Source organism: Canis lupus, chromosome 2, assembly GCF_048164855.1.
Source record: "Canis lupus baileyi chromosome 2, mCanLup2.hap1, whole genome shotgun sequence".
NCBI classification, from domain to species: domain Eukaryota; kingdom Metazoa; phylum Chordata; class Mammalia; order Carnivora; family Canidae; genus Canis; species Canis lupus.
Window position 1 is genome coordinate 27509159 of NC_132839.1, and position 27881 is coordinate 27537039.

The 27881-nt window shown below is 37.4% G+C and overlaps 1 protein-coding gene across 7 annotated transcripts in view; it reads right to left on the reverse strand.

The window, feature by feature from the left end:
* Window positions 1-27881, reverse strand: part of MSH3 (mutS homolog 3) — a 184754-nt gene that overhangs the window by 94348 nt on the left and 62525 nt on the right. For all 7 annotated transcript variants that reach the window (XR_012015279.1, XR_012015284.1, XR_012015281.1 and 4 more), the window contains 2 exons: window positions 20120-20204; window positions 17451-17560 (listed from right to left, as the gene is read on the reverse strand). Coding sequence is in view for 4 of the 7 variants with exons in the window: in XM_072793646.1 (XP_072649747.1) it covers window positions 17451-17560; window positions 20120-20204 (195 nt within the window). In the remaining 3 variants the exon portion in view is untranslated. The remainder of the gene's footprint in view (window positions 1-17450; window positions 17561-20119; window positions 20205-27881) is intronic.

A 27881-nucleotide genomic window follows, 5' to 3' on the forward strand; every position in this document is an offset into this window, starting at 1 on the left:
AATCATAAGATATGTTAGGAATTCAGAATATAGACATTTCCCACTCTCAAGCCCAGTACTGTGACAAGAGCTACTTATAAAAACACAGACTCCTCCATACCTCTGGCTCTTCCCTACCCCTATCATTTGAATCAAAGAGCAGGTACAAGGAAAATCATTAGCTAGGTGGAGCAGAAATTGGCTCATTAGGTTTTCCATTCCTTCTGGGCAAACACATAGACGACATTTCCCAGTTTCCCTCTGCAATTACGTATTGCCATGTACCCAAGTTGTAGACAATAACATGTATGCAGAAATGATTAAGCCACTTCTAGCTCTGGCCCATAAAAACCTCCTTTGTGATTGTTCACATCTGCTCTTTCCCCATCTGAATGTTGGGCCCAGAACAACCTAATGAGCCACCTGAAGACTCTCTCAGCCTGGATCTTTTAGTGGAGCAGAAAACCCATCGCTCCCACATTTGTTACCGGCTGAACTTTACATTAGCAAGAAGTAAACTTTTATTGTATTTAAACCACCAAGATTGAGGATTTATTTGTTACAACTGTTTGTTTTACCTTGGCTAATATAATAGGTCTACAATGGGCAACTGAGTTTTCTAGTCTGACTGAAATGGCTGATCATCTCAGTCAAAACCAATTCATTCAGTCAGCCAAATATTCTGATCAAAGACTTGGTGGTGGGGATCCCTGGGTGGCTCAGCGGTTAAGTGCCTGCCTTCGGCCCAGGGCATGATCCTGGAGTACGGGATCAAATCCCACATCAGGCTCTCTGCATGGAGCCTGCTTCTACCTCTGTCTGTGTCTCTGCCTCTCTCTCTCTCTCTCTCTCTCTCATGAATAAATAAATAAAATCTTAAAAAAAAAAAGACTTAGTGGTGGTGGTGGTGGCTAAACTGACTGACTCTTTGACTGAAGTGGGATGAGGCATGTAGACTGAGCAAAGCGGAGCAGTAACAGAAAGTATAGAAGATAAGACATCAGGAGTAAGGGAAGACCAAAGTGGCAGGATTTCATCAGTGGCTGCACCCTAAGTGATGGGCAGGCCATTTGGGAGGAAATAGTGAGGCTGTCAATGGAAACCTGATTGACTAATAAATGTGCCCTGAATGCGATGCGGCCCCATCTAGTACCTATAAATGCCAAAGCCCACACTAGGTATGATGGCTATAATGTGGTATTAAAGACTGAGATAAGTAAACATACCTAGTAGATAGTGGGCCCTCAGAAAAAAAAAAAATTTTTTTTCAATCAGTGAAAGAATGAACTGACATTTAGGGGCAAAGGGAAATATGAGCTACTGAATATACATTTGTCTAACAAAGTTCTGTTGTTATCACACACACAGAAGTGAAGGGCAAGCTTTACATCAGAACTCTGAGTAGATGACTGTTAAACTAAGTACTTTCCAATTAACTGAGTGCTTTACTCTTTATTATCCTTCAAACTACTTTGTGAGGTCATGCCTGCTAACAACATGCATACTAAGCTGGTTTCATTTTTGTTCCATTTTTCTCTGGCTCATACTCTACTGTGCAGAACAGGAATTTGGTTCAGTATGACATAGTAGAATACACCAGAGTTTTATAGAAATACACACTGGTTCCTCTATTCTCAGTTGCGTGGCCTCTCAAATCAATCCATTTCTTTCCATCTCTACTGCCGTTACACTAGTCTAAGTAAAAATCATTTTTCATACAGACTGCAAAAAGAGCCTCCTAACTTTCTCCCATCCATTTCTCCCTTTTTCCAATCCATTTTCCACACTGTAGCCTGAGCAGTCTTCCAAATCTGCTTGAGTCTTATCTCTGGCTTTCAGCTCATCAATGTCTTGCCAATAATCTTAGATCCCTTTATTAACCCACTGGTCCCTGCTTACCTCTCAAGTCTCACCTCAGGCCACTATCACTCTCTTCCTCTCACTTTAAGTCTCAGTTAGACTGAACTTGTTTCAATATTTTGGTAACTCCAAGTTCCCTGACATCTGGGCCTCCTCATTTGCTGCACACTCTGCATTGAAGACTCTCTTTCTCTTTCCTACTACCTACCAGCTCCACTTTGGCCAACTCCTACTCACCCTTCTTCTGAAAGGGCCTTCTGGACTCATCAGACCAGATTTAATCCTTTGAAATCCTTTTCCATACAACCCTCTATTGCCTTTCCATAGTGAAAATCATAACTGTATTTATTTCTCTGTCTTTTCAGCTGGACTGTAAGCTCAGTGAGAAGAGGGATCATTTCTTCATTTCCACAGTTCTGTTATCACAATATGTGTTCAATAGGTAGTTCTTGAATTCAATTCAGCTCAATTCCAAAGACTACATATAAAGTAAATCAAAATGAGGCAAAAAAATTTAAATTTTCTTTGCATAGGATTGTTGTGATAAAATAAATCAATGTTTTACCCTAACGTTTACCCAAAATGCTATACAAATATAAAGTTTTATTTTAATAACTCACTCCTGCATAAATGAAAGATAACACCAATTGGAACAGACTAGGTTGATGCTACAGATGGTATGAGGACAGATAAAATAATACCATCTGTGAACGTATAAGACAGCCTACAAAGATAGCTGTGCTCTCAAAAATTACAAAGGTTGTTGGGATTTATGGAAAGATAAAAAGCAAAAGAGGTTAATAAAAACCTAAGTCATATTTATGAAATCTTCCAGAAGATCTTTTAAAAATAGACATAAAACTATAAATTTCTTAGAGATAAAAAAGGTGGTGGTATGTCGGTTCGCAATCTGGAAAAATACAAAGGTACTGGCTTTTTATTTTAGCCTAATGATAGCACAGGCAAAAGCATATTTACTATGAATCATTTTGGTTTTAAACCAGCCTTCATTGGTTAGGGAGGTAATAACTCAGAAGTTAAAAATCTGGGCAGGTGACCTCAGTTAAAATCCAGGCTCTATCATTTACCAATTAGTCTTGTCCTAGTTTCTCCATATATAAAATGGGAATAATAATGGTCTCTAACTCAGAGTTGTTACAAGACTGCAATGAAATAATGCATGCTAAACATTCACTACAGTGCCTGGTACATAGTAACTAATCAATACATATTAGCTGTTATCATCATTATTACAGCAATCTTTATTTGCTTATACAATTTGTCTGGTAGATACCACAAAGAACAGCATGGAAGGGGGGAAACAGCACCCAAGATATAATTGTGTACAGAGCCATAAGGCACAGACATGCAAAGAAAAATATTTGGTGCAAAATGAACAAGAAAGAATAGTCCGGGGTTCTCAAGTGCCAAATCTGACTCGTGGTGGTGACTTGAAGCACTGTGTTGAGACTGGTTAGTAGGCTGCACTGAAAAAGAATGCCATAACCCATTACAGACGTTTAGAACAGGCAGGGAGAGAATGAAAGGGTGTGTGGCACTGTTTACTATAAATTTCTCACCACTGGAGGAGCTAGTTCTACTTTTATCTCCTATATGCAGACCAAAAATGACTACTAATCAGGTTTTTTAAAAAAGTCTACATATCTTGGAACTGTACTTAGCAGCAATAACAAAACTGCCAAGTAACTCTAATAAAACAATATGTCAGATCACCAAAATAGAGAAAAAATATTTTGGTGCAATCAATGAGAGAGATTCAGTGATCATGACAGTCAAAAAAACAAGAAGTAGCACTGTCAAAAAGAAAAAAAAAGTAGCACTGTCAACTAGATGATGATGAAAATATTTATGTCAAGATGCCCTACAGTATTCTATAGTCGATCTTACAGCGTTACACATTCTAAAAAATGAAAAGAAGGCACCTGAGTCATTTCATTCCATATGACAAAAAACAATGGACTTGAGGTCCTAAGGATGACAAAGATTCTTCTTTACCACCAAAGACTCAAGGACTAAGAGTGGGTGTCACTAGAGTCCTTCACATTTGAAAATGAATTGGGTGATGATGCCATCTGTTGTGTGTAGCTATCACTCAGAAACAGTACGTAACCTACCGCTGTTGACACCGTAAGGACATGTGATGAAGTCTGGACCTCTTGGTTGCTGTTTGTGGAGATGCCTCTATAATTCTAACATAAAGTTACTTGGGGGGAGAAAGCTAAAATACAAATTTCGGAGGAGAGGTGGTTTTTTGTTGTGTGTTTGTTCTGACTTTTCACTGAAAGGGTTGCTCTAAAGACAGATGATATAAAATGAGGAAATTAAATTCAGACATTACCATGCTAGCCATGCAATACGGCTCAACTACCTACCTAACACAGCTTTCTAACAGAAATATGACAGGGTTTATGATTACTTGGTTCTCCCTAGCATCACACACACCATTCACTGGTTCATTGAATGAACAAGTACCGAGGGCTTACAGAAGTATTGATTGTAGAAGCAGCAAAGGAAGATGTACAGGAAGATGAAGGCTACATTGTGAAAGCATGACAGCACAAGCTAGGCAGCCAGGCAATGAATGGTCACGTGAGGGACACAGGCCACACAGCAGCTCAGACTTTCTCCTGAGAATAATGGAGCCAATGGCTAATGTCTGAAAGGACAAGGACAGGGGCAGGAAGACTGGTGAGAAGGCATTCTAATTTGCATGTAGGATCTATAGCTCCCAGAGCAGTGGGGTTGATGATCTGAATTTGGGCAAAGAATAGAGGGATGAAGAGGCACACAGTTTTAAGAGATATAAGAAGGTCAAATTAACAGGAGTTGTGACAGATTAGATAAGGCAAGGAAGAGCACTGGGTGTTATACTGTATGTTGACAAATTGAATTTAAATAAAATTAAAAAGAAAAAAAAAAAAAAAGACCAGGCAAGGAAGGTGGAGAAGAAGGAATAGTTTGAGTAAGGAGATGTGATACGAGTTATCCACAAATATTATGCTCAAGACCTTCCAGATAATGAAAGGTTTTATTTAGAAATTACATTCTAAAGAGCTATTTCGAGTATGTACCTTATTGCAAATTATAAATTACTAAACAAGCTTTCAAGGATTTTTATTACCCCTGTTCTAGTGATGCATCATTTTACGAATAGACAACAATTCACCCTTTTCAGAATATTAAACAGAACAATTTTCAGACAGCCACCCTCCATTACCAGTTTAGGATGTAAACTTGAGTCTTTGAAAAAAGCACAATATGATTTTTGCTTTTGGTGTTAATGAGAACCAGTACTTTCAGACTATCATTCTAATGAGGACAATCGAAAAAGCCAAATGAAACAAAAATGTGTTCATAAAAGCATCAAAGAACAAAATGGTAAGGAGTAACTAAACCAAAATCTAAAGGAAAACAAGAACCCAGAGAAGTAATCCAGCAGTCAAAGCCACTTTTACATTGAAGAGATCTACTGAAAAATGAGCTAGCCTCACAGTAAAGATGAACTTGGAGTAGGTTAGCATCATTTGGATGGACTAAAACATATCAAATGCTGAACCTGAATTAAGATGGTCCCAGAATGGTCACGCTACCAAGAACCTCGCAGAAGCATACCTTCACCCTAGCCCTCCCATTAACAGGAGTTAAATTTCCAAAGAACATAATCCGTACACAAAGATAATCAAGCATAAAAAGCAACTAGATGACTAAGAATCAAGAGAAACAAGAGGCAACAGGAACCGACATACAAATAACAAAGGTTTGGGCAGGAAAGGGGATGGTTAAATGAAACAAACAAACCTCAATAAATCAAAAGAAATCACTGAAAGAAAGCAAATGAAGCACAGAACAGCTGGTGAAATTGAAAATCAAATCAGTTATGTAATTTTTAGAGTATCACAGGTGATCTTTCTTTGCTCTCTGCTCTCTGTAATATTTTTACATCTGATTGTAGTGCCTGTCACATAGTTTCAGTGTGATTTAGTGAAATGTGGATTTCTTGTTTGTTCTCAAACACACTTTGAATCGACTGTGATTCCTAAACATAAGGATTCATATCTTTCATGAAATATGAGAAATTCTCATCCTTAATAAAGGATTGTCAAAGGACAATCTGATGAGGATTATGTTAGAGCACTTAATTCTCTTTTTGCCTTTCGCTCTTATATTTTTTATATTGTTTCTCTGTGCTACACTCCAGGTATCTATTCCTGTGTAACCCACCTACTGTTTCTAAAAGTTGTATGTGGTTCTTTTTAAAAAACAACCTAATCTCTTTTGATGGCATTTTTGCTCTGTGCTCATATCTTTCATTCTTTTTTGTATTTCTTTTAACTTTAGCTTAACTGTTGATACTTAGCTTCATAATCCCATTATCTGAAGATCTTGGGATTCTAATTCTGCTCTTTAGAATTTCTGCTCACACTCATGGTTACTGGTCTCCCTGCCTTTTTGTAATTGAGGTTTTTAAGCTTATGGTAGAGCTTTCTCTTTGGGATACCCAGGAGGCCTGGACTGAGAGTGCATCCCTTCAGGGAGGTTTTTTTATTTGCTTCTGCTAGGAACCCTGAGGCATGGGGCCATTTAAAACAAATTTCACAAGTTGGAAATTGCCAGACCACACAAACAGATAGTACAAATTAGAATAGGGAACCTGAGTGAGGATGAGCCTGTGGTTAAGAATTCTTGGCAAATTTTCCCTCTAAAGACTAGGCGAAGACAAACATATGGCCTTGTCCCTACTCTTTAGTGAAATTATGATCCTTTGAGGGTCTCACATTACTATATGCTCCCTAACTTCGACACAAGGCCTTCATTGAAGTTTCCCACAAGGCTTTTTAAAACCCAGTTCTTTTGATTACCAACATCTGCAAAGGCCTAGGAAGGCAACTGCAGCAGCAAAGTCAACTCCCATTTCCAGCTCCTTCTTCAATCCGTTCCTTCAGTCTTCCTCCTCCTCCTTATTATTATTATTATTATTATTGAGGAAGCTCAGCTATGTCCTAAAAGGATGTCTTATGATTTATACAACATATCTAGTTTTTCATATAGGAAAGTATTTTTGACATTACAGCCACAGGAAATGAAGTCCTTTTGAGGGGATATATTGTGAAAATCCCCACCAGTAAAGGCAAAAAGAAAGGAAAAATAAAGCTGAGGAAGCCAAGAAGGGAAAGAGATCTCCCCAACTCTTCCTCCTCACGCTCTCCTGTATATCTCCTCCTCAGCACATATGAAAGGTGCCATTTACTGCTGGTCATGTGAACCAGTTTAGACTTCCCTGGAGGCCTGATTACCACAGAACAAAGCAAACCAGGTTCCTGTATGAACTAAGTCAGGGCAGATGTTTGAATAAGAGCCATTTGAGGTCACTTTTTTCTTGGCACAGCAGTTTCTGCTCATACGTTCACACAGCAAAGGCAGAGAGGCAGGGGTCAATACCAACCAATCTCAGCTCTCAGCTATGTATGACCTCCTACTCTTCCTTCCCATTTATGAGCAGTGTTGCGTCTCACTGGCAGGTTCATGGACCATGGGAAACCACAAAGAAAAGGGCCTCCCAACATAGCTCAGGGCAACAAGTTCCCAAGAGTTTAAAATGGCATTTGGGTTTGTTAATATAAATTAAATGGTAAGTGAAAGAAATACATAACATTTTATTACTTTATCATTTAGGCCAGAGTTATGAATTAGAAATAAAATGTTAATACTCCAAACATATGAGTTTACCAAAATAAAAGCCATGTAATTATTCAAGAGACTTAACTATCACTCAAATGTACTTAGTGCTTTAGAAATTACATAGAAATGTAGTCAATAGTAGGGACCTACTTCCTAACACCAACAATTTTCAGTTTTGCTAATTTCAATTATTTATGTGATTTAAATATGAAGAATAATCTTAGCATGTTTAATTCTTTTTAACAGTTTTCTAAAAACCTAATTTGAATCTAAAAAGTATTCTTCACTCACTCTTAACTGTGGTACTGAGCTATACAGCATATAGGAGATAAGTATTTTATCTTAGGTACAAAAGCTTTCCCTGTGTGCATCTCCTCCTCACTAGACTATATCTTGACCAAATCAGATTAGAAACTTGAGAGGAGGAATGTCTTGCCATTGAGACTGAATAATAAAAAATTTAAAGTTACTATCTTATACTATTATGGGAAAGAAGCAAAGAGTACTATGTATACCATGCCTCATCCATGTAAAAAGGAAGGGATGAATATATATTCATATTTATTTGCTTTTTAAAACAGAAAGTCTCTAAAAAGATACACAAGAAAATTACCATGATTATCCAGTAGGAACTGGGCAGATGTGGGGCAGGGATGAGAGGCAAACTTTCACTATATATTTTTTTACCTTTTTTTTTTTTAATATTTTATTTATTTGAAAGAGTGAGAACACAGTAAGAGTAAAGGTGAGGAAAGGAGGCAGACTCCCCACTGAGCAGTGAGCCCAATGTGGATTCCATCCCAGAACACCAGACCCCAGGATCACAACCTGAGTCAAAGGCAGACACCTAACCAACTGAGCCAACCGGGACCACTCTTTTTCCATTTTTAAGCTCTGCAGCTATGTGAAGGTATTGCCTATTCAGAAATTTGAATGAGTGAATCATTAAAAAAAAAAAAAAAAGAAGAAGAAAACACAGTTGAAACAACAACTACAAAGTTAAAGGAGAAACAGCCCATCTCTGGCAACAGACTGCTAGGTGTTCATTAAATACATCTTCTTCATCCTTGACAAATATTTGTTAACCTCCCTTGCAGTTAAGTGACACCATCAGAACGAGTTTTAGCCAATGACATGTGAGCAGAAGTGGCACCTGCCACTACAAGACCTGGTGAACCAAAAATATGTCCTCCCTGCTCTGCCCCCTTCCTCTGGCTGGATGTCAGTGCCCAGCCTGTGGAGTTCCTAAATGCCTATCTGATGAGTTCCAGCCCACCCTCAATCTGGAAAGACCATGGATTGTTTATGCAAAGAAAATAAAGACAAGATCAACTTCCACTGTTAGAGCAGTCACATTGTGTGGTGTTTTCTTGTTGTTAAGCAGTTAGTTTCTCCAACCAGTGTCAGTATTAACAAACACATTAACATGTATTTAGTCAATCAGAACAGAGGCTGAGCTTTCTAAGTTCCTGAGACTTAGGTTTAGAGCATTAAATAAATGAGAAACGTTGGGATCCAAGCCTGACCACATAAGATGACAGAGTTGAAGTGTTAATGGCTGCATCATTTTAAGAGAGGACTGACAGAGACACTACCTACTCACCAGTGTTCCTTGCAAATTCTCCTCACAATCCTGACCGCAGGTCCAGGCAAAAGATAAAACACAGGGAAGTACCAGATTCAGCAGACCTGACCAGACAGATGCTGGGACAACAGACAGCACACAGCCTCCACCCTGTCATCCCTGGAAGCCTCCAGCTGGGTCATCATACAACTGTCTTCATTTTAACTGCTGCATCATATTCTAATGTGAGACTAGATAACTATTCCCCTATTAATAACTAGTTGCTCACATTTTTTTGGTTATAAATTATAACCAATTATAAAGACTATATCTATTTTCCTTAACCACATAATTGATACTAGGAACCAGAGCAATTCTTTATATACGCTGTCTCATTTGGTCCTTACAACAACCCTGTGAGTCAGGTATTACAGTTCCCACTTTACAGGTGAAGAAATGGAGATGTTCAAAATTCATAACTTGTACAAAGTGACACAAATGAGTGAGGGAAGAAGAAATAAAGGTCAAGTCCTCCCAAACTGTGCTTCTAGATGGGCCCTTTGTACTAGTTGGATATCTTGGATAATTAACCTGAGTTTCAGTTTTCTCCATCTATAAAATGAAGTAAATAACTAACCCCAAGGATAGCTGGAAGAATTAACAGACATACAGACATATCACAGGCTCAAAAAAAGTACAGTCAGACATCAGTTTTCTGCCCTGCCATTTTCTTCTCACTCCCACATAGGACCCATTTACAGAGTAACACATCTTACCTCTCAGCCCTCAGCCCTCTCCTTACCATGGCTAGTTTTCTTTCCTCGACCCTTAGATTTGGACCTCTGCTTCTTTCTACACAAATACTTTCCTTACTCTTTTTTTTTTTTTTTTAACATATAAATGTCACTTTCTGTTCCCTAAAATCAATCTAACGTTTTGTACAAATACCTTCACCCGGACAGATACAGACCAGGATGCTTTTCAAAAGTAAGACAGATGGATGGTTTTTCAGAGTACTTTACTTCAGGCACAAAAGTGCAGAATGTCTGCAACTTACAAAATTCAATCATTCTTTACAATGTCACTTCAGATGTTGAATGTGTAATACATTTCAATGATAATCAAAACACTTGTTTCCACCCAAGAGATGAATATATCCAATCTACTTGTGCCAAAAGGAGGAAAGACGAAACTGTTGAGCTTACCTGTTATGGGATAAATTGTGTCAACAAAAAAATACAGGAGTTCCTACTCCTCTGGAAACAGGATAATTGTAGATGTAATTAGTTAAGATAAGGTTATACTGGAACAGGGTAGGCCCCTAATCCAATATAATTCCATCCTTACTGAAAGAATGTCATGTAGGGGCACCTGGGTGGCTCAGTCAGCTGAATGTCTGCCTTGGCTCAGGTCATGATCCTGGAGTTCCCGAATCCAGCCAGAATCCACCCTGCATCCTCCAGCTCCCTGCAGCAGGGAGTCTGCTTCTCCCTCTCCTCCCTGCTCCTGCTTTTTCTCGGTGAAGAAGAAGAAAGAAGGAAGAAGGAAGAAGAAGAAGAAGAAAGAAGAACGAAGAAGAAAAGAAGAAGAAGAAGAAGAAGAAGCAGCAGCAGCAGTAGTAGTAGTAGTAGTAGTAGTAGTAGTAATGTGAACAGATATGCACACAGGAAGACACCATGTGAATGCGAAGGCAGACAAAAGAGAGATGCATCTACAAGCCAAGTGATATCAAAGATTGCCAACAAACCACCACAAGCTAGGAGTGAGGCATGGAACAGCTTCTCCCTGTGAGAACTCAGAAAGAACTGTGCAGCAAATGAGCTATCCAGTTTGTGATACTTTTTTATTCCTAGCAAACTAATGCACTATCTAAATCACCCATTGTGGAATTCAAATTACACAGAAATGGCATTAAAGAGTCAGAGGAAAATCACAGTATACCCAAATATTTCTAAGCAAATTCCAATTCAGGTGTGTTCAGAGTTATGAGTCAGACCTTTTACATGATACTTAAAACCAGCTATGCCTAAGGTGGGAGGATGCAACCTGGTTTCCTTACTAAGTTGCATGACTTATGCCAAGTAATTTCTATTTACTCTAATTCCACTAAGAGTTGACAAAAATGCAAGATGTTGCCAAACCACTTCTCCCACTGTTAAGTGTTAATGTTTTCATACCTGACCAAGCAATTGTTCCACTAAAACAAGGAATCACATGTAGGAAAACTGCTTCTACAGTGCTTTTAAAATCAAGGAGTTTTTCTTAGAAAAATAAATTTCTCTTACAGAGGTGTGCCTTTATTTTCAAAACCTACTTAGAACCCTAAGATTTTCAAATGGATTCATATGTTCATAATTTCCTGAGTATCTATTATATTCAAAGCACTATGAGCCCCCAACACATTCTGTGGGGGTTGGTGATGGAAGGGTAAGGTGCTGAACAAAATTGAGGGGAGTTAACTTACTACAGAAGAAGAAAGGAGTTTAAAAAGGAGGACTTCTCAAAGGAGATATCTGAGTTAAGGGTTGAATGACTATTTTAATAATTCATTCAATAAATATTTATCGAATGCTTGTTATAAATAAAACACACAATTTAGTGAGAGACTGATATTAAATAAACAGAAAAAACAAATATCAATCATATTAAGCTCTATATGCTATTAAAGAATGGCACAAGGAACATAATTTAGATTAGGCAGAGAAAAATCTCTCAGAAGTAACACTTTAAAGTTAAGACTTAAAAGAGAAGGAGTCAGCCATGTGAAGACTGAAGAGAAAAAAAAACATTCTAGGTAGAGAGCTCAGCAAATGCGAAGACCATAGGATGAGAAAAAGCTTTGGGATGTGCAGGAACCAAAGAAAGGCCAGACTGACCAGAAGATGATGGATGCAAGAGAGAATCAACCAGAAGAGCCATGTTTAAAAATTTTAACTTCATTTGAAGCACAGTGGAAAGCCAATGGAGAGTTTAAGGCAGGGGAGTCTTTATCCTGAAAAAGAGATCAGTTAGGATACTGCAGATGTCCAAGTAAGAACTAACGTAGTTTAGACCAAGGTGATGGCAGTGGAAATGACAAGACATGCACAGACTCTGGATAGATTTTAGAGCTAAAGGCAACAGGACTTAGTATTAGATTGGGCATGGCTGTCAAATAGGAAACATCCAGGATAACTTCCTGGTCTAAGCAACTTCTTTGGTAGAAGTGCAGTTCCTAGAATAGGGAAACCAGGATGGGGAAGAGGGCTAAATACATGAAGTTTGAGCTATCTGTGATATATCTATGTGCTTAGGAATCTAAGCTGAAATATCTAAGCCTGGGGAATAGGAGAGCAAAGACCAGAGATACAGATTTGGGAATCACTGACATTTTGATATTTAGAGTCATGGGAATAGATAGATATGTTCTTAGTGGTAAGGGTAGAAGACAGTAAGAAGAGAAGAGGCAGTGAGGGGAGGTTTAGGGAAGAAAGAAACCTCAGCTCCTAAAGTTCAGGTCTCTGAAATACCAACATTTAAAGATACCTAGAGATAAACAGAAAAAAAAAAAAACTTGTGAAGAAACAAGCAGCAAACTAGAATGGAAACAAAGACGAGTACAAATTTCCACTTTAGACAAAGGAAACAGATTGTACAAAGGTCCAGAAATAAATGACACCTCAGTGTGCTGTGAGAACTGCAAACTGTAGGGAACAACATAATCATATATGCATTTTTTAAAAAGTAATCAATTCATAGTGCAGAGCAGAAATAGAGAAGGGCAACACCAGAGGCATGGAGATACTCAGTTTCCTCAAAACACAAAAAGCCTTTCATGAAAAGGCTTTTATCTGGCTGTCTTTCATAAAAAATGATTTTACAAAAAGGCAAGGTGATATAATAGTACCTCTTGCCAGAAATCCAGTGTTTTCACTGTTGAACAAAATAATCACTAGAAGGGAAGGAATTGATTTCCCAGATTCTGCTTTGTGAGTAATAATATCCTGCTCTGGGTATGTGGTATGTGTACACACATGTATGTGTGCATGAAGACACACACACACACACACACACATACACCTTTATTTCCAAGAAATCGCTCTCTCACTAAAGGAAATGCTTTGTTTCCGATCTGTTCCATTCAGCATTCAAACTGAGTATTTTCTGAGGCAGAGATGTCCTAGTATGGACAATCCTAGCTCCAATATGGAGCTGTTGGAGATAATGTGACAAAGTCATCAGCATATGAGCTATAACAACCATGACCCCAGATAAGATCCTAAGTAGTGCTGAAAGTGAAAGAAGAGGTCCCAGGAGAGCGCTCTGGGTAACATCAACATTTAAGATGCAGACAGAAGAGATACAAAGGAAATCCACAACTTATTTTTGTTTAATATTTTAAGACACAGACTATGCTACCAAATGTTGAATCCTTCTTCTGGATGAACAAATCTGCCTTGGAAATTACAATTTTGCCTAAAACAACAGTTTATTTTATTTTTTTAAAAGATTTTATTTATTTATTCATGAGAGACACACAGAGAGAGGCAGAGACATAGGCTGAGGGAGAAGCAGGCTCCATGCAGGGAGCCCGATGTGGGACTCGATCCCAGAACCCTGGGATCAGTCCTGAGCCGAAGGCAGATAGATGCTCAACCACTGAGCCACCCAAGACGTCCCTAAAACAACATTTTAGAGACTCATCCCATACTTCCCAAAGTTTTCTTTTTCCCCCTCTTTCAAAATTAACAAGCAGAATTTGTGTTTTAGGGCTTTTTGACCAAACCAACAAAGAACATATGGTGTTTATATATAAAATTGACAAGATCTTATCAATTCAAAGCAACAGAAGAAATTCAAAGATGGAACTTCAAAAGAATGAATTCAAAATAATATAATTTTAAAAGGTCTTAGGACTAATGACTGGCCAATGTGACATTCATTTATAAGAAGAAGCCAGAAAACTACACTGAAGAATCACCTTGCCTAAAACTGGAGAACTGATAAAAAGTAGAGATCACAACACATAAGAAAGCATAACCAATTTATAAAAAACAAACTCTTAAATACAGAGAACTTATAATTGCCAGAGGGAAGTGGGTGGGGAGATGCGTAAAATACGTGATGAGGAGTAAGACTATACTAATCATGATGAGCACTGAGTAAGGCATAGAATTGCTGATTCACTACATTGTACACCTGAAACTACTATAACATCGTATGTTAATTATACTTGAATTTTTAAAATTATAGAAAAATAAAATGGCTTTCAGCCTCTCAAAAAAAAAAAAATAAACAACAAAAGGGGGGGAAGCTAATTTGGTTTCAACAAAGTAAAATCCAGTCTCAATAATCTAAGTAAATTCTTTGACTCAGTCAGTATATATAGGATAAAAGCCATTTATCTTTTCTAAAAGTCACTAGTAAAATTCTACACCAAAGAGACCATTTTATACAAAAAAAAAAAAAAGTATCAGGAGTTAAAAATCTTCTGAAACTTAAAAAAGTTGGTTCTGGATTTATGAACTGTGTGACTGCCCCAGGAACTAAAATGGGCTGAAAAACAAAAACAAAAACAAAAACAAAAACTTTAAGGATTTAAGAAAATTCGTGGGTAACTAACAAATAATGGGCTCTTGGAGAACTTTGGGAGATTGACCTTACCTTGCTAAATAAATACCTTGTCACCATTTTTTTCTGTTCTACGATCTCACTACAGAAGAAAACCAGACTCTAAATGAACTTTTGGCTGCCAACATTTAAGACAGAATATAGCCTGAATAACCACACTGATGTGATCTGTGATTTGCATGAGCCCCAAGTTAGCATCAACAATTATAAACATACAGCTGAACCACTGACTAATCAGCTGACAACTTTCTTTAGGTATTTGGAATAGGTTGCAAGTGCCATTATATTTAACAAATTCTTTTTGAAATAAATTTTAGTAAATTAGAAAGATAAAAGTTTTAAAATTATGATCTAAAATTAAAGGGGCAAAGGAAAAAGTTTTATGTGTTTGTTATCAGCTCTGTGTTAGGATGGTCTAGAGTTTTCAAGCTGATACTTGAAAAGCATCAGTGTTCAACACAGGCATATTTTCTTTTGCCCTTTCTGGGAAAGTATGATACCAAAAGATACATGATTCAGCTCCTACAGAGCATACAATATGGTCTACTGAGTTTATCTCCAATTAATCCTGGTAATAGAAAAAAAATTTAACAACAGAAATAAAAATTTTAATTTACATGAAAAAGTCTCTACCGACTGTTTCTGCTGAATATTTCAACCAAGCAAATAAGAGTACAAGAAGTGCTATGGATACTTAGGTAGATGGCTTTCTACACTTTTTGCAGAAAGACATCTTGTCTGCTTTTGCTCCACAAGGCATTCTTACCTCATTTCAGTACTGCATCAAGTAGGCGCAGTGAACTCTTGAACAAAGTGCAGATTAGGAAAGCCATCCCCCCCTACAGTCAAATATCGGAGTATAACTTTTAACTCCTCCAAAACTTAACTACTAACAGCCTACTGTTGATCAGAAGCCTAACTGATAAGATAGCCAAACACTATGTATTTTTATATATGTATTGTATACTGTATTCTTATAACAAAGTAAGTTACAGGAAAGAAGAGGTTAAGAAAATCATAAGGAAATATATTTACAGTACTGTATCAGCAAAAATCCACCTGTGAGTGGATCTACACACAGTTCAAACTTGGGTTGTTCAAGGGTCAACCATACTTCCACTTCCAGAATGTCTTCTTTACCCAGTTTCCCCACCCAAAGGTCTTTATGGTCAAGAAGAAAAACTGGAGTGAACCACTAAAATCTTAAAGTGATTTGGTAATGATCATCATCCTAACAGTGTCTTAAAGCTTATTACTAACAACATGTGCTATCCTTTACTAAAGATGACTATGTACTAAGCTCAGTGTAAAATGCAGCCAAGAGCAAGACTATTCTGTAGTTTAAAAGCTACAATGTACAGAAGGTGCCCAGTATGGTGCTTGTCCTGTAAAAAGAGCTTAAAAGTGGTAGTTAGGGTTTCTGTCTCATCTTATTCCTTACGGCAACCCTGTGAGGAGGCAGTTTATCATTTCAAAGAGGAGAACATGGCATGGGGAGGCAGGCACATGGGACAGGACACGAGACTCAAGCATTCGGTGGGCCGACTCACTCAGTTGACAGAGCTGACACATAGCAGTTGTACCACCACACCATGCTCACCACTCTATTTAGGAAGTCATTCAGAAAATAATCTAAGTGCCTGCTCTACTCTGGAGTCAATGCTGTTTTTAAATCTGGGCTCTACCAGCTGTGAAACATTGAGCAAGTTATTGAAGCTCTGAATCTGCTTACTCTTCTCAAAGACCTACCTCAAAGGATGATTTTGAGTAAGAAAAAGCAGTATATACTAAGAATGCTATAATATAGCCTTCACATTAAAGGGGCTCATACTGACAAGCACCATTCTAGGTCAGAGTCTCCAAATTCATATGCATATCAGAATCATCTGGAGAGCATCAAAAACTCCAATTTCCAGGCCACAGTGGAGACAGATTACACTCTCTAGGGGTTTAGACAAGGGCATCAGTATCTGCCAAGCTTCCCAAGGGACTGCAAGGGGCAGACAAACTTGGAAACAGCTGTGTTTTAGGCACTAGATTCAGCTGCCTTCCCTGAAGGCGCTCCAAGTATACTCATCTACTTTCCCAAACATCTCCCTTCTGACCTCTTTCAGATCCCTACTTGCTTTAGCTCAGGTCCTTCAGAACCTCTCCAAGGAACTTGCTAATTTGCCCACCCCACTATCACTTTGTTCCCTCCCACACACAAGCCCAGTTCTGATCCTATCACTCCCATGCTCAGAATTACTGAATTAACTTCCCTTGGCTACCAACTCAGGCTAGCATTTAAAGCTCTTTATGAAAGGCAGTGCCCCAACTTTTGAGCTCCCTACTCCCCACTCTCTTATGCTACTGATGACCCAAACTAACTGGATAACTCACCTGCCCTGGACACAACCCATGTCTTCCAATCTGCAAGCAGACTCATTCTTGGGGGCAAGGAAACTATCCCCAAAATATTAGTGTATTGACAGATACAAAATAAAATCTTCTCCAATTTAAAACTGTTCTTTTTTTTTTAAGTTTATTTATTTGTTTTTAGAAATCTCTACACCCAACATGGAACTCAAACTCACAACCCTGAGACCAAGAATCACTGTTTCTTTCATTCAGCCACCCCGGTGCCCTAAAATTCTGTTCCTATTAACTATAGTAACCTTAGTTTTAAGGAGACCAACATACATTTCACAACTTTATAGAATTTCAGATTAAACACATAAAAAAGAATCCCCTTTACCTTAGTTTAAGGAGTGGCTGGACCACCCACTTCTTTAACTTCCGTCTCCCAAATGAAGTTTTAGTATGGTCTAAAACCCAAAGTAAACTTCCTTTGGTTTTCATGTCAGTCTAAGAAAAAAACAGAAGAAAAGTTTTATTAACTAGACATTGTATTTGTACCAAAATTGCTAGTTGCTCATGTGCCTTAACTATTCAATGTACCCCAATTTTAAATGTTACACATGCTTATCATAAAGTATGGCTCATAGTAGCTATTCATTTAACGTCTGACAAATGCATGTACATGTGAACACACATGTATTGATATCTGCACTGAAAAGGGGTTGTCTATGTGTAGATTTGGTTAACTAAGAATATTCAGAAATCTTTTACAATATATGTTCATCCTAAGCATCTTCTGCCTTGGGAAGTACAGCAAGGATCATTTAATTTCCTTTGGCAATTCAGTATCCTCCAGATCCTCAGAGTTCTAAGCACTGATGCTCCCATGAAAACACTCAACGGGTAGAAGGTACCAGATGGAGATGGAACTGAAACGGAACTGCACTCTAGCAATTCACCCTGAAAATATTTTATTTTAGTCAGCTTTATTAAATCCTTAGTAAAAAATTATCAATCTATGCTTTGCTACTTCAAAGTTGAACAACTAAAAGAAAATTTATAATTAACTAGAGATGTTAGTTAATTTTAACCAAGATTTCATTGTATTACAAAAAAGTCAATAGGCTGAAATCTTATTTGGAACATAAACTTGTTTTTACCTAAGTATTTTTAACTTTTTCCTTTTCCCTCAAGTCATCAAGCAGGTACTTATAGAATACCTCCTATGTACTCCATTGTATGACTGGCAACAGCATATTAAGACATGGTCCCCTCCCTTGGGGTCCTTATGTCCAAATATGGAGGAAATGACTCATAATTAACACATGATGCCACTTGGCAGAAATTAACTATAAAAGGCATGACAACAGCTGCCAGGCCTTAGAGGTTTAGAGCAGAGCACACATGGAAGCTACAGGTTACAGAAGGCTCCCTTCATTCCAAAACAGGAGCCCCACTGGCCTGAGCACAGTGAAGAGTCCCAGAAAGAGGATAGTGGACAAGAATAACTTTCCAGTTACTTCCTGCATCACTGAAGAACCAGGCTCAGACAAGAGAGGGAGGGTAGGAGAGAAACAGTTCTATTATTCCTTTGCTTTCCCTGATACCCAGCCCCCATTACCCCCTTCCATTGTTCCATGGTAACAGAGGCCAACCTAGAGTACAAAAACACAAGCCTAAGATGTGAATTTTTAGCTTCTATTTTAATAATGGCCCAAGTCCTGGTAATAATGAAAGAGCTTTGAAGGGTATTTTAATTATAAATGATTTTTGCCTTTGGAATTTATTTTCAGAACTGACTACAAAGCAGTAGGATTTGAACGGGAGAGATGTAGCAGAATAAAGAAAGCTAGGAATGCCAGAGCTGTGTCTTCAGAGTCTATGAGCTCTTCTTCATCCAAGAAATGTCCTTTTCTTGGGATGCCTGGGTGGCTCAGCGGTTGAGCGTCTGCCTTCAGCTTAGGGCGTGATCCTGGAGAGTCCCTGGATTGAGTCCCACACTGGGCTCCCTGCAGGGAACCTGCTTCTCCTTCTGCCTATGTCTCTGCCCCTCTCTCTGTGTCTCTTGAGAATAAATAAATGAATATTAAAAAAAAAAAGAAATGTCTTTTTCTTCCTACTACTTACTTCCAATTGGGGAACGCATAGAGAGTTTATGAGAAGAAAGATTTGTGGGAAAAATTCTCAACTTCCAGATAATGTAATGACAAGATAAAAATGAAAGTAAGTAATAAATTTCATTCATTACAGAATGAAAGTAAGGCTGACTCTAGTACACCAGGATAGCTTGGAAGAAAGAGAAATTAAATAAGAGAAACTCGTTAGTAATATACATATCTAGGTGTCAGGAGAATAAATTCAGCATTTACTTTAATTCACAGAAGTAATAAATATTTCCGAAGAGCTTTAAATCATTTAATTCAGATGATTCAGCTTTTCAACTACTTATCAAATGATCTGGAACTGCTTTTTATTTCTATGACTTTATGTTATGAACATTAAATAGTATCTTATTTCTAAGTGATAATAAATGAAAGCCATCAATTTAATGTCTCCATTAACTTCCTAATTCATCAATAAAAAGCAAATAAATAATGATGGAAGTTTGTGAAATGAAATTTATTAATCTTACAATCTAACTCAACATAACAGTAATTTGTTTTATATGCTGGACAATAAGACTGAAGACATTTCAGTGAAAAGTTAAAGGTATATAGAAAAAATATTATCAAGCAGACAAAAAATCTACTTTATATTAATTTTCAAAGATAATGCCTTTCCAAAGAAATATTTGATACAGAAATTATCAGCATGGGCATGTCACTTCAATAATTAAGAAGGACAGCTCCAGAGTTACCAAAATAACACCCAGGAAGTATTTCATATCTTTGAGTCTCAAAAAAAATGGGTCCCGCAGTTATCAATTAATAAACAGATGACAGGCAGAGTGATCAGTTAAAGACCATATTCTTATTCTCACCTGCACTCTTAAGAACAGAATGCCACCTTATTCCAATTTTTTTTTTCAAAACCATTTGACTTGATTAGCCTTTATGTTTACCTGACCTGATTCTGTAGGATTTCAAGATTCCTTAATGTTGTTCCATTAATTGTCATAAATTCCATTTCACCAGAAAATTGCTTAAAATTCCTGTAAAAGAATGAAATGTTAGCCATGATATAAGTGCATGAAAAAATTTTAAAAACTAAAACTAAATATTCCAATACCATTATGACAAAAATGAGTTATCTGAAAGAAAATCAAATCAAAAGGAGCAAAATAAGTATTCACTGGGATGCTGTCTTCCATTGATGCTGGTGCCATTAAACAGACTGATGCAAAAGGATAGTTGTCTTGCACCATAAACAAGCACAAGGAAGTAAATGGTACCAACATCTTTGACATTTCCAAGAAGAGAACCAAACATAGTCTTATCATCAGCAGAGCATGTGGTGATATCTTCAGGAAAAGCTATGCAATTAGCTAGAAAGATATGTCAAGATATTTTAAAACGTCCTCCTTATTCTTTAGCATGAGATCATCTTGATAAACCTTACTTTAACAGCTTTTAATCAACATTCTGATATGTACAACAAATGGTATTTACTCTATAATTAACAACACACACTAATGGAACTAACATTTCAGTGGAGTATAAAACTGAAAAACTAGCAAAAATTATTTCCTTAAGCTCAAAGATTTCAGTCTTCTTATGTCCCTACAACTATCCCAAATGAGATTGAAGTTCAATAAATTTCAAACAGACTTGAGTACTGACTTGTGAGGATTACTAAGTGTATGCAAAATTCCAATTTTATCCTTAGCAATCTTTCATGTTAAGAAGTAATCAATGACTAATATAGTAATTCAATTTCCTTTATGTTTATATCAACAGCACTCACAGATTTACAGCTTATTTTTAAAGGCAAGAAAAATAATGGCAAGTCACTAAAATTGGAGGAAAAGCATAAATGTTTGCATTATAAACTTACTACACTTATCACATGGCTGTGATAAGATTTAAATAAAATTCAGGTTCCCAAACCAGTTATGGAAACAAGCCTTTATCCAGGAGTCGAAAGCCTAAAATCAGAGCCAGTGCTGAGAGATGCCTTCACTTCTAGATGATTCCCCCAACTAAAGCTCCAGAGCCCTGAAAAAGAAATACCTTATAGCATATTAGGAATATTGCCTAGAGAGAACTGTCTGTTAGCAGCAGGATTTCTCTGACAAGTTTGACTTAGTTTCTGTGATAACTTGTTAATGATTTTTAGAAGGAAGCAACTCCAACACTGACTGACAGCAGGTGTGTGTAGCTCTTTTACTCCTTCTTATAGCAGTTAACTTAATATGCTTTGTATTACAGCAATTTCATGTTCTTCTGGAATCTTCATTAATGGATCTAAGCTCCTTAATGTCAGGAGTTACTTATGTCATACATCTTGCAGCACCTGCTAAGCCTAGCAGAACACAGATGCTCAACAAATGTCTGCCATCTTCCTATGGAGAAGCCAGTATGGATTGGCTGGTTGGTTTCCTTTGAGTCCTCAAACACAGAAATGTCTGTAAAACACCCAGGGACAATAAAATGTAAAATGTTATTTTCAGGAAGAAACATTTAGGAATCCCTGGGTAGCTCAGTGGTTTGGCACCTGCCTTCGGACCAGGGCATGGTCCTGGAGTCCCAGGATCAAGTCCTACATAGGGATCCCTGCATGGAGCCTGCTTCTCCCTCTGTCTGTCTCTGCCTCTCTCTCTCTGTGTGTCTTTCATGAATTAAAAAAAAAAAAAAAAAAAAAAAGAACAGAAAAGAAAAGGAAAGAAAAGAAAAGAAAAAGAAGTATTTAAGCAGTGATTTGCTATAGATGACAGGTGTTCCCACACCTTTATGGTCAAAGATCCAAGCTGGAAGAGTTGACAGCCTGGACTTGAGTTGATATCTAGCCAGTTCCCGTGTTAGATAAAAGTCATTTCCTTCTCCTGTTCCTAACAGTTAGGTTGAACCTACTACTCTAGCTGGGATTAACACATGAGAATGTTAATCAAACACAGACTCTACAGGGATGCTCATTTGGTTTGAGAGAAAGACTCATCAAGAACCCATAATCCAACAGGCTTTTCTAAAAACATCTCAGCTAGTTGTCTTCATCTCCCAAGAACAGCAAAGCTGTAACATAAATAAGTGGCATTAAGATCTGTGGACTATCCAGAAGTACTGTTCAGTGTGCTTCACCCTCACAAGAACTAATAAACCCAACAGTCCATATGCTGAAGAGTGGAGTCTTAGGTTTAGGATTCTCAAAGCATCCTTGCTCCACCACTTAGTTGAGAGTTTTGTCACCTAACTCCAACTAAAAGTGAAATCCTGCTCCTACCGTGCCTCAAATGAACCTCTGAAGCAAGGCACAGTCAGAACATTAAAAAGAATTGGAATTTCATGGAGCATACAGAAGAATTAACAGGACTGCTTTTAGTGCCTGCTTGCTAAAACGTATATTGTGACAAAATATGGTTTGGACTAACACACACCCTAGTATAGAGAGCACTGGAGGAGTCTTAGAGCCCGCACCTGTATTTCTACGCAATACAATTACTGGATATCTACAATACCAAAAAGAACCCAAAAAACTGAAGAATCAAATTGTCTTAAGTTAGCTCACAAAACTAGACCTTCAGAGAAAAAGTACAGGTTCCTTTATTAACAGTATTCATAAGCTGTGCATATAGTTTGCTTTTACTTTTTTTCCTTTATTGAACAAGTCCCCTAGATCTCAAAGTAGATATAGTGAGAAGCAAAGAGTTTATTTAAAACTGACATCTGCATTGATTTTAAAAAGAGATTAACCAATGGGCAAAATTAAACTGGAATGATTCCTATGGAACAATAATTATCAAGCAACATAAGAACTAAATATGCTTTTGGGTTTCCCCTATGCTTGGTTAATAATGTATTCTGGAACTGGGACTCTTCTTCCCAAATACAAAAGAAATTTCCTTCTGTCAGTGCCTGTTTCCATTAGGAATTATATGTTTTTTTGAACTCAGGGTTGTAACTGCCAGCATCCTTAGGAATTCAACAGTATATGATCACTGATACGAAATACTAAAGCAACTCTAAATTATTTATCCTTTTGGGAAAAAAGCAAATTTTGAATGCTTTGAAATGAACCTCATAAACAATGCCTGGCTAGAATTCATGCTGTGTGAACCTGGATAAAAATCCTACAAATAGGGATTGAAATGTGAAAGGGATGCCTGGGTGGCTCAGCGGTTGAGCATCTGCCTTCCGCTCAAGGTGTGATCCAGGATCAAGTCCCACATCGGGCTCCTTGCAGGGAGCCTGCTTCTCCCTCTGCCGTGTCTCTGCCTCTCTCTGTGTGTACCTCTCATGAATAAATAAATAAAATCTTTAAAAAATATATTTCAGACAACAAAAAATACAAAAGACACTTCCCCTCCCTCCCCCAGGTTTTACAATGGGAGGGAAATATCCTTGCTGAAAACTTGCCAGAGAAATTTAAGATGCTGTATCGTTCCTACCCTAGTTTTCTAAAAAAATGAAAACCAATTTTTCTGATTTAGACAGAGGCAGTTAAAGGTGATCTTACCTAAAAGACCAACACCCTACAAAGATCTCAGGTAAATATAATTTGAAGGGTGAGACAAAAAAAAAAAAACAACAAAACTCAAACTACACATTACATATGAAATCAATAGTGGAAAATAGTTCTCTATGTACAGTTTTCAGAATTCAGATATTCACCATCTGTCTAACCTTTTCATGGTCAGCTTAACTTATGGGTTATAAACTATTATCTGAGAAGACTTCAGTTTTATTGTAGATTCACTTCTAATTGATTTGTAATTAAACAAAATGACCATCTTTACATTCCTAAAAGCTGCTAAGCATTATATGAGAGGAAAATAATAAGAAAGGTATATAATTGAGTCCCCAAGTGACTCTCTAGGAGGATACACAGGACTCTGTACTCAGAGCTATGATTTATTACACTGAAAGAATACAAAGGAAATCAGAAAAAGGAAAAGAGACACACGGCAAAGTCTAGAGAAACTAAAGGCAAGCTTCCAAGAGTCCTCTCCTGGTGGAGTTACTACAGGGTATGCTTAATTTCCCCAGCAGCGAGTTGTGATGACACATGTGAAATGTCCACCAGAGCAGCTCATTAGAGACTTAGCACCTAGAGTTTATACTGGAAGCTGGTCACACAGGCATCTTCTCCCTTATGTTTATCAAAATTCCATCTCCCAGAAACAAGCAAGTAGTTAGCAATAAATCATGTTCTTTGCAAAGTTTAGAGACAGTGAGCCATTCTTATCAGAGAATGTTGTGAATTTTCCCAAATGCCAAAGGTCAAGCTTGCAAGGAGATCTTTATTTTTTTTTTTAAAGATTATTTATTTATTCATGAGAGATAGAGAGAGAGAGGCAGAGACACAGGCAGAGGGAGAAGCAGGCTCCATGCAGGGAGCCCGACGCGGGACTCGATCCCTGTCTCCAGGACCAGGCCCTGGGCTGAAAGCGGCGCCAAACCGCTGAGCCACCCGGGCTGCCCGCAAGTAGATCTTTCTACTTGTCTCATCAGGTTTGCTATGTTAACCATTTTGTTTTTGTTTTTTGTTTTTTTGCACTATTCAAATTCTAGTTATCTTAAAGTATATGTGCTATGTTTATTCAATTATTCCTTCTTGATCTTTACTCTTCATCTCTAAATTTATCTTCTTGAATACACAGTTCATTCTTCAATCCTACCATCTCATTTCAAAGCTTTCCTATTCCTCATTCTCATTTGTTCTTGCTCACCCAGTATCATTTTCTTAATGTCTTTTAGCTCATTTTGAAGTAGTATAGTTTTTATTCCATTTGTGGACATCTTTCTGGCATCCATTCATTTTCTGTAAGGACATTATCTGATCCTATTGTTTCTTCTCATAATAACTTTCTATAAAATCTGAATTTGGTTCTTTTCCCGTTCTTTAAGTGAAATTAATTTTCTGGAAGTTTTAAAACACAGGCATTGTTCACGATAGCTGTTGGAACCTCATACATCTCTTTCTTCTATTGTTTATGTGTAATGTCCAATTACGGTTCCTGACTTTTGTTTTCATTCATTAAACATCAAATGCATCAATTTTAAATTTGATTTTTTTAAGATTTTTTAAATTTTTAAATTTTTTTTAAAAATTTAAATTTTAAATTTAAATTTAAATTTTTTTTTTTTAAGATTTTACTTATTTATTCATCAGAGAGACAGAGAGAGAGAGGCAGAGACACAGGCAGAGGGAGAAGCAGGCTCCCTTCAGGAAGCCTGATGTGGGACTCAATCCTGGAACTCCGGGATCAAGCCCTGAACCAAATGCAGATGCCACCCAGGCGTCCCGAATTGTCCTTTTCTAATTGTTAAAGGACAATTAGGAAACTGAACAAATTTATATTTTTTAAAAACTGTTACCAGATATTAGACATCAGATAGCACAGAACTGTGCTCTCTTGAAAAGAAAAATAAATGAGATAAACATTATGACTGACTCTTTGGAGAGACCAAGGAAACTACAATTTGTGAGACAGAAAGCCAGACATGACAGAGCTGCATACAAGAGAGAGCTCCAAAGATGTGCAGAAGGATCCCCTCAAGGCTTCTGTCAGGTACCAATCCTTAAAGGTATGAGGGAACCTCCATAAAGTCAGGGAAAAAGCCACAAGAAAACACTAGATCAAACAATAAGCAGATCAAACACACAGGGCTTAGAATAGTTGCCTCCAACCAACTAGAGTGGAAATGCCTCAAAATACATGGGGCACTGGGTACCCTTATAAGGGTATTGCTTTAGAAGTGTAAGTAAAATAGACAGACAAGGATTTCCCAATTTGGTACTAATAATGTTTAAATATACACATGTATAGATGTATATCTATTACACCAAAATATAATTTATATACCACATCATTTATCTGGAGTACACGATTCAATGGTTTTTAGTATATTAACAAGGTTGTAAAAATCATCATCATTATGTAATTTCAGATATTTGCATTACCTGCCCAAAAAACTCTATACCCATTCAGTCACTCTCCATTTCCCCCCAACCCAAACTGCTCTTAGAAACCACTGATTGGCTTTCTATCTCTATGGATTTGCCTATGTCATGTAAATAGAATCATGTGTGTGTGGTCTTCTGTGATGGCTTTTTTTTTTTTTTTAATTTATTTATGATAGTCACACACAGAGACATAGAGGGAGAAGCAGGCTCCATGCACCGGGAGCCTGACATGGGATTCGATCCCGGTCTCTAGGATTGCGCCCTGGGCCAAAGGCAGGCGCTAAACCACTGCGCCACCCAGGGATCCCTGTGATGGCTTTTTTAACTTAAAATAATATATACAAGGTTCATCCATGTTGTAGCATGAACCAGCATTTCATTCCTTTCTGTGGTTCAATTAGAGTCCATTTTATGCATATCTCATATTTTATATCTATGTATTCACCAATGGATGGACATTTGGGTTGTTTCCACTTTTTGGCTATATGAATGATAATGTTATAAACGGTCATACAAATTTTTGTGTAGACATATGTTTTCATTTGTGTTGAGCACACATCTAGGAGTGGAATTGTCAGATTATCTGATTAAGTCCAAGGAAAACACTGTGAAACTTGAACTACCACACTGTTTTCCAAGTTGGTTACAACCATTTTACATTCCCACTGGCAATGTGTAAGGGTTCTAATTTATCCACATTCATACCAACACCTGTCTGGGTTTTTAAATTATTTGTGTAGATATTCTAGTGGATATGAAGTAGTATCTCATTGTGGTTCTGAGTGGAATTTATCTGATGCCTAATGATGCTGAGCATTTTTTCACATGCTTATTGTTCATCTGTACCTGTTCTCTGGAGAAATGCCTATTCAGATTCTTTGTCCATTTTAAACTAGGCTATGTGTCTTTTTACTGTTGACTCATAAGAGTTCTTCATGTATTCTGGATATAGGTCTCTTACCACATACAGGATTTGCTAAGTTTTTCTCCTATTCAGTGGGTTGTCTTTTCATTCTCTTGACAGTAGGCTTCAAAGAGCAAATTTTTCACCGTGAAGTCCAATATTTTGTTTTTTCTTCTGCGACTTGTGGTTTTGGTGTCACAGCTAAGAAACTACTGCCTAATCCAAGTTCATGAAGATTTTTACACTATGTTTTCTCCTAAGAGCTTAACAGTTTCAGCTCTTAAACACAGGTCTTTAGTTCACTTTGAGTTATTTTCTATTAGGACATGAGGTAAGGTAATACAAAACTCACTCTTTTGCATAGATAACCAGTTATCCAGGAGCTAGGGAAAGAACCAAAGAAAACACTAAGTCAAACAATAACCAAGGTTCACACAGGGCCTTTTATTGGGGAAAAAATATTCCACCACTGAATGCTTTAACACCTTTGCTGGAAATCAATTGACAATACGTGCACAGTTTATTTCTGCTCTCGATTCTATTTCATTGATCTGTAAGTCTGTCTTCATATCAGTGCCACATTGTCTTGACTACTGTTGCCTTGCATCAAGTTTTCAAACAGGAATATGAATCTATAATTTTGTTATGTTTTTTCAAAACTGTTATAGCAATTCTTTGGCCATTGAATTTTCTTAAAATTTTAGGATCAGTCTGTCAGTTTCCGCAAAAAAAAAAACTGACTGGATTTTTGATACAATTACACCATATCTATAGATCAATTTGGGGAATACTGCCCTCTTAGTAAGATTAAATCTCCTGATCCACAAACCTAGGATGCCTTTCTACTTATTCAGGTCTTCTAAT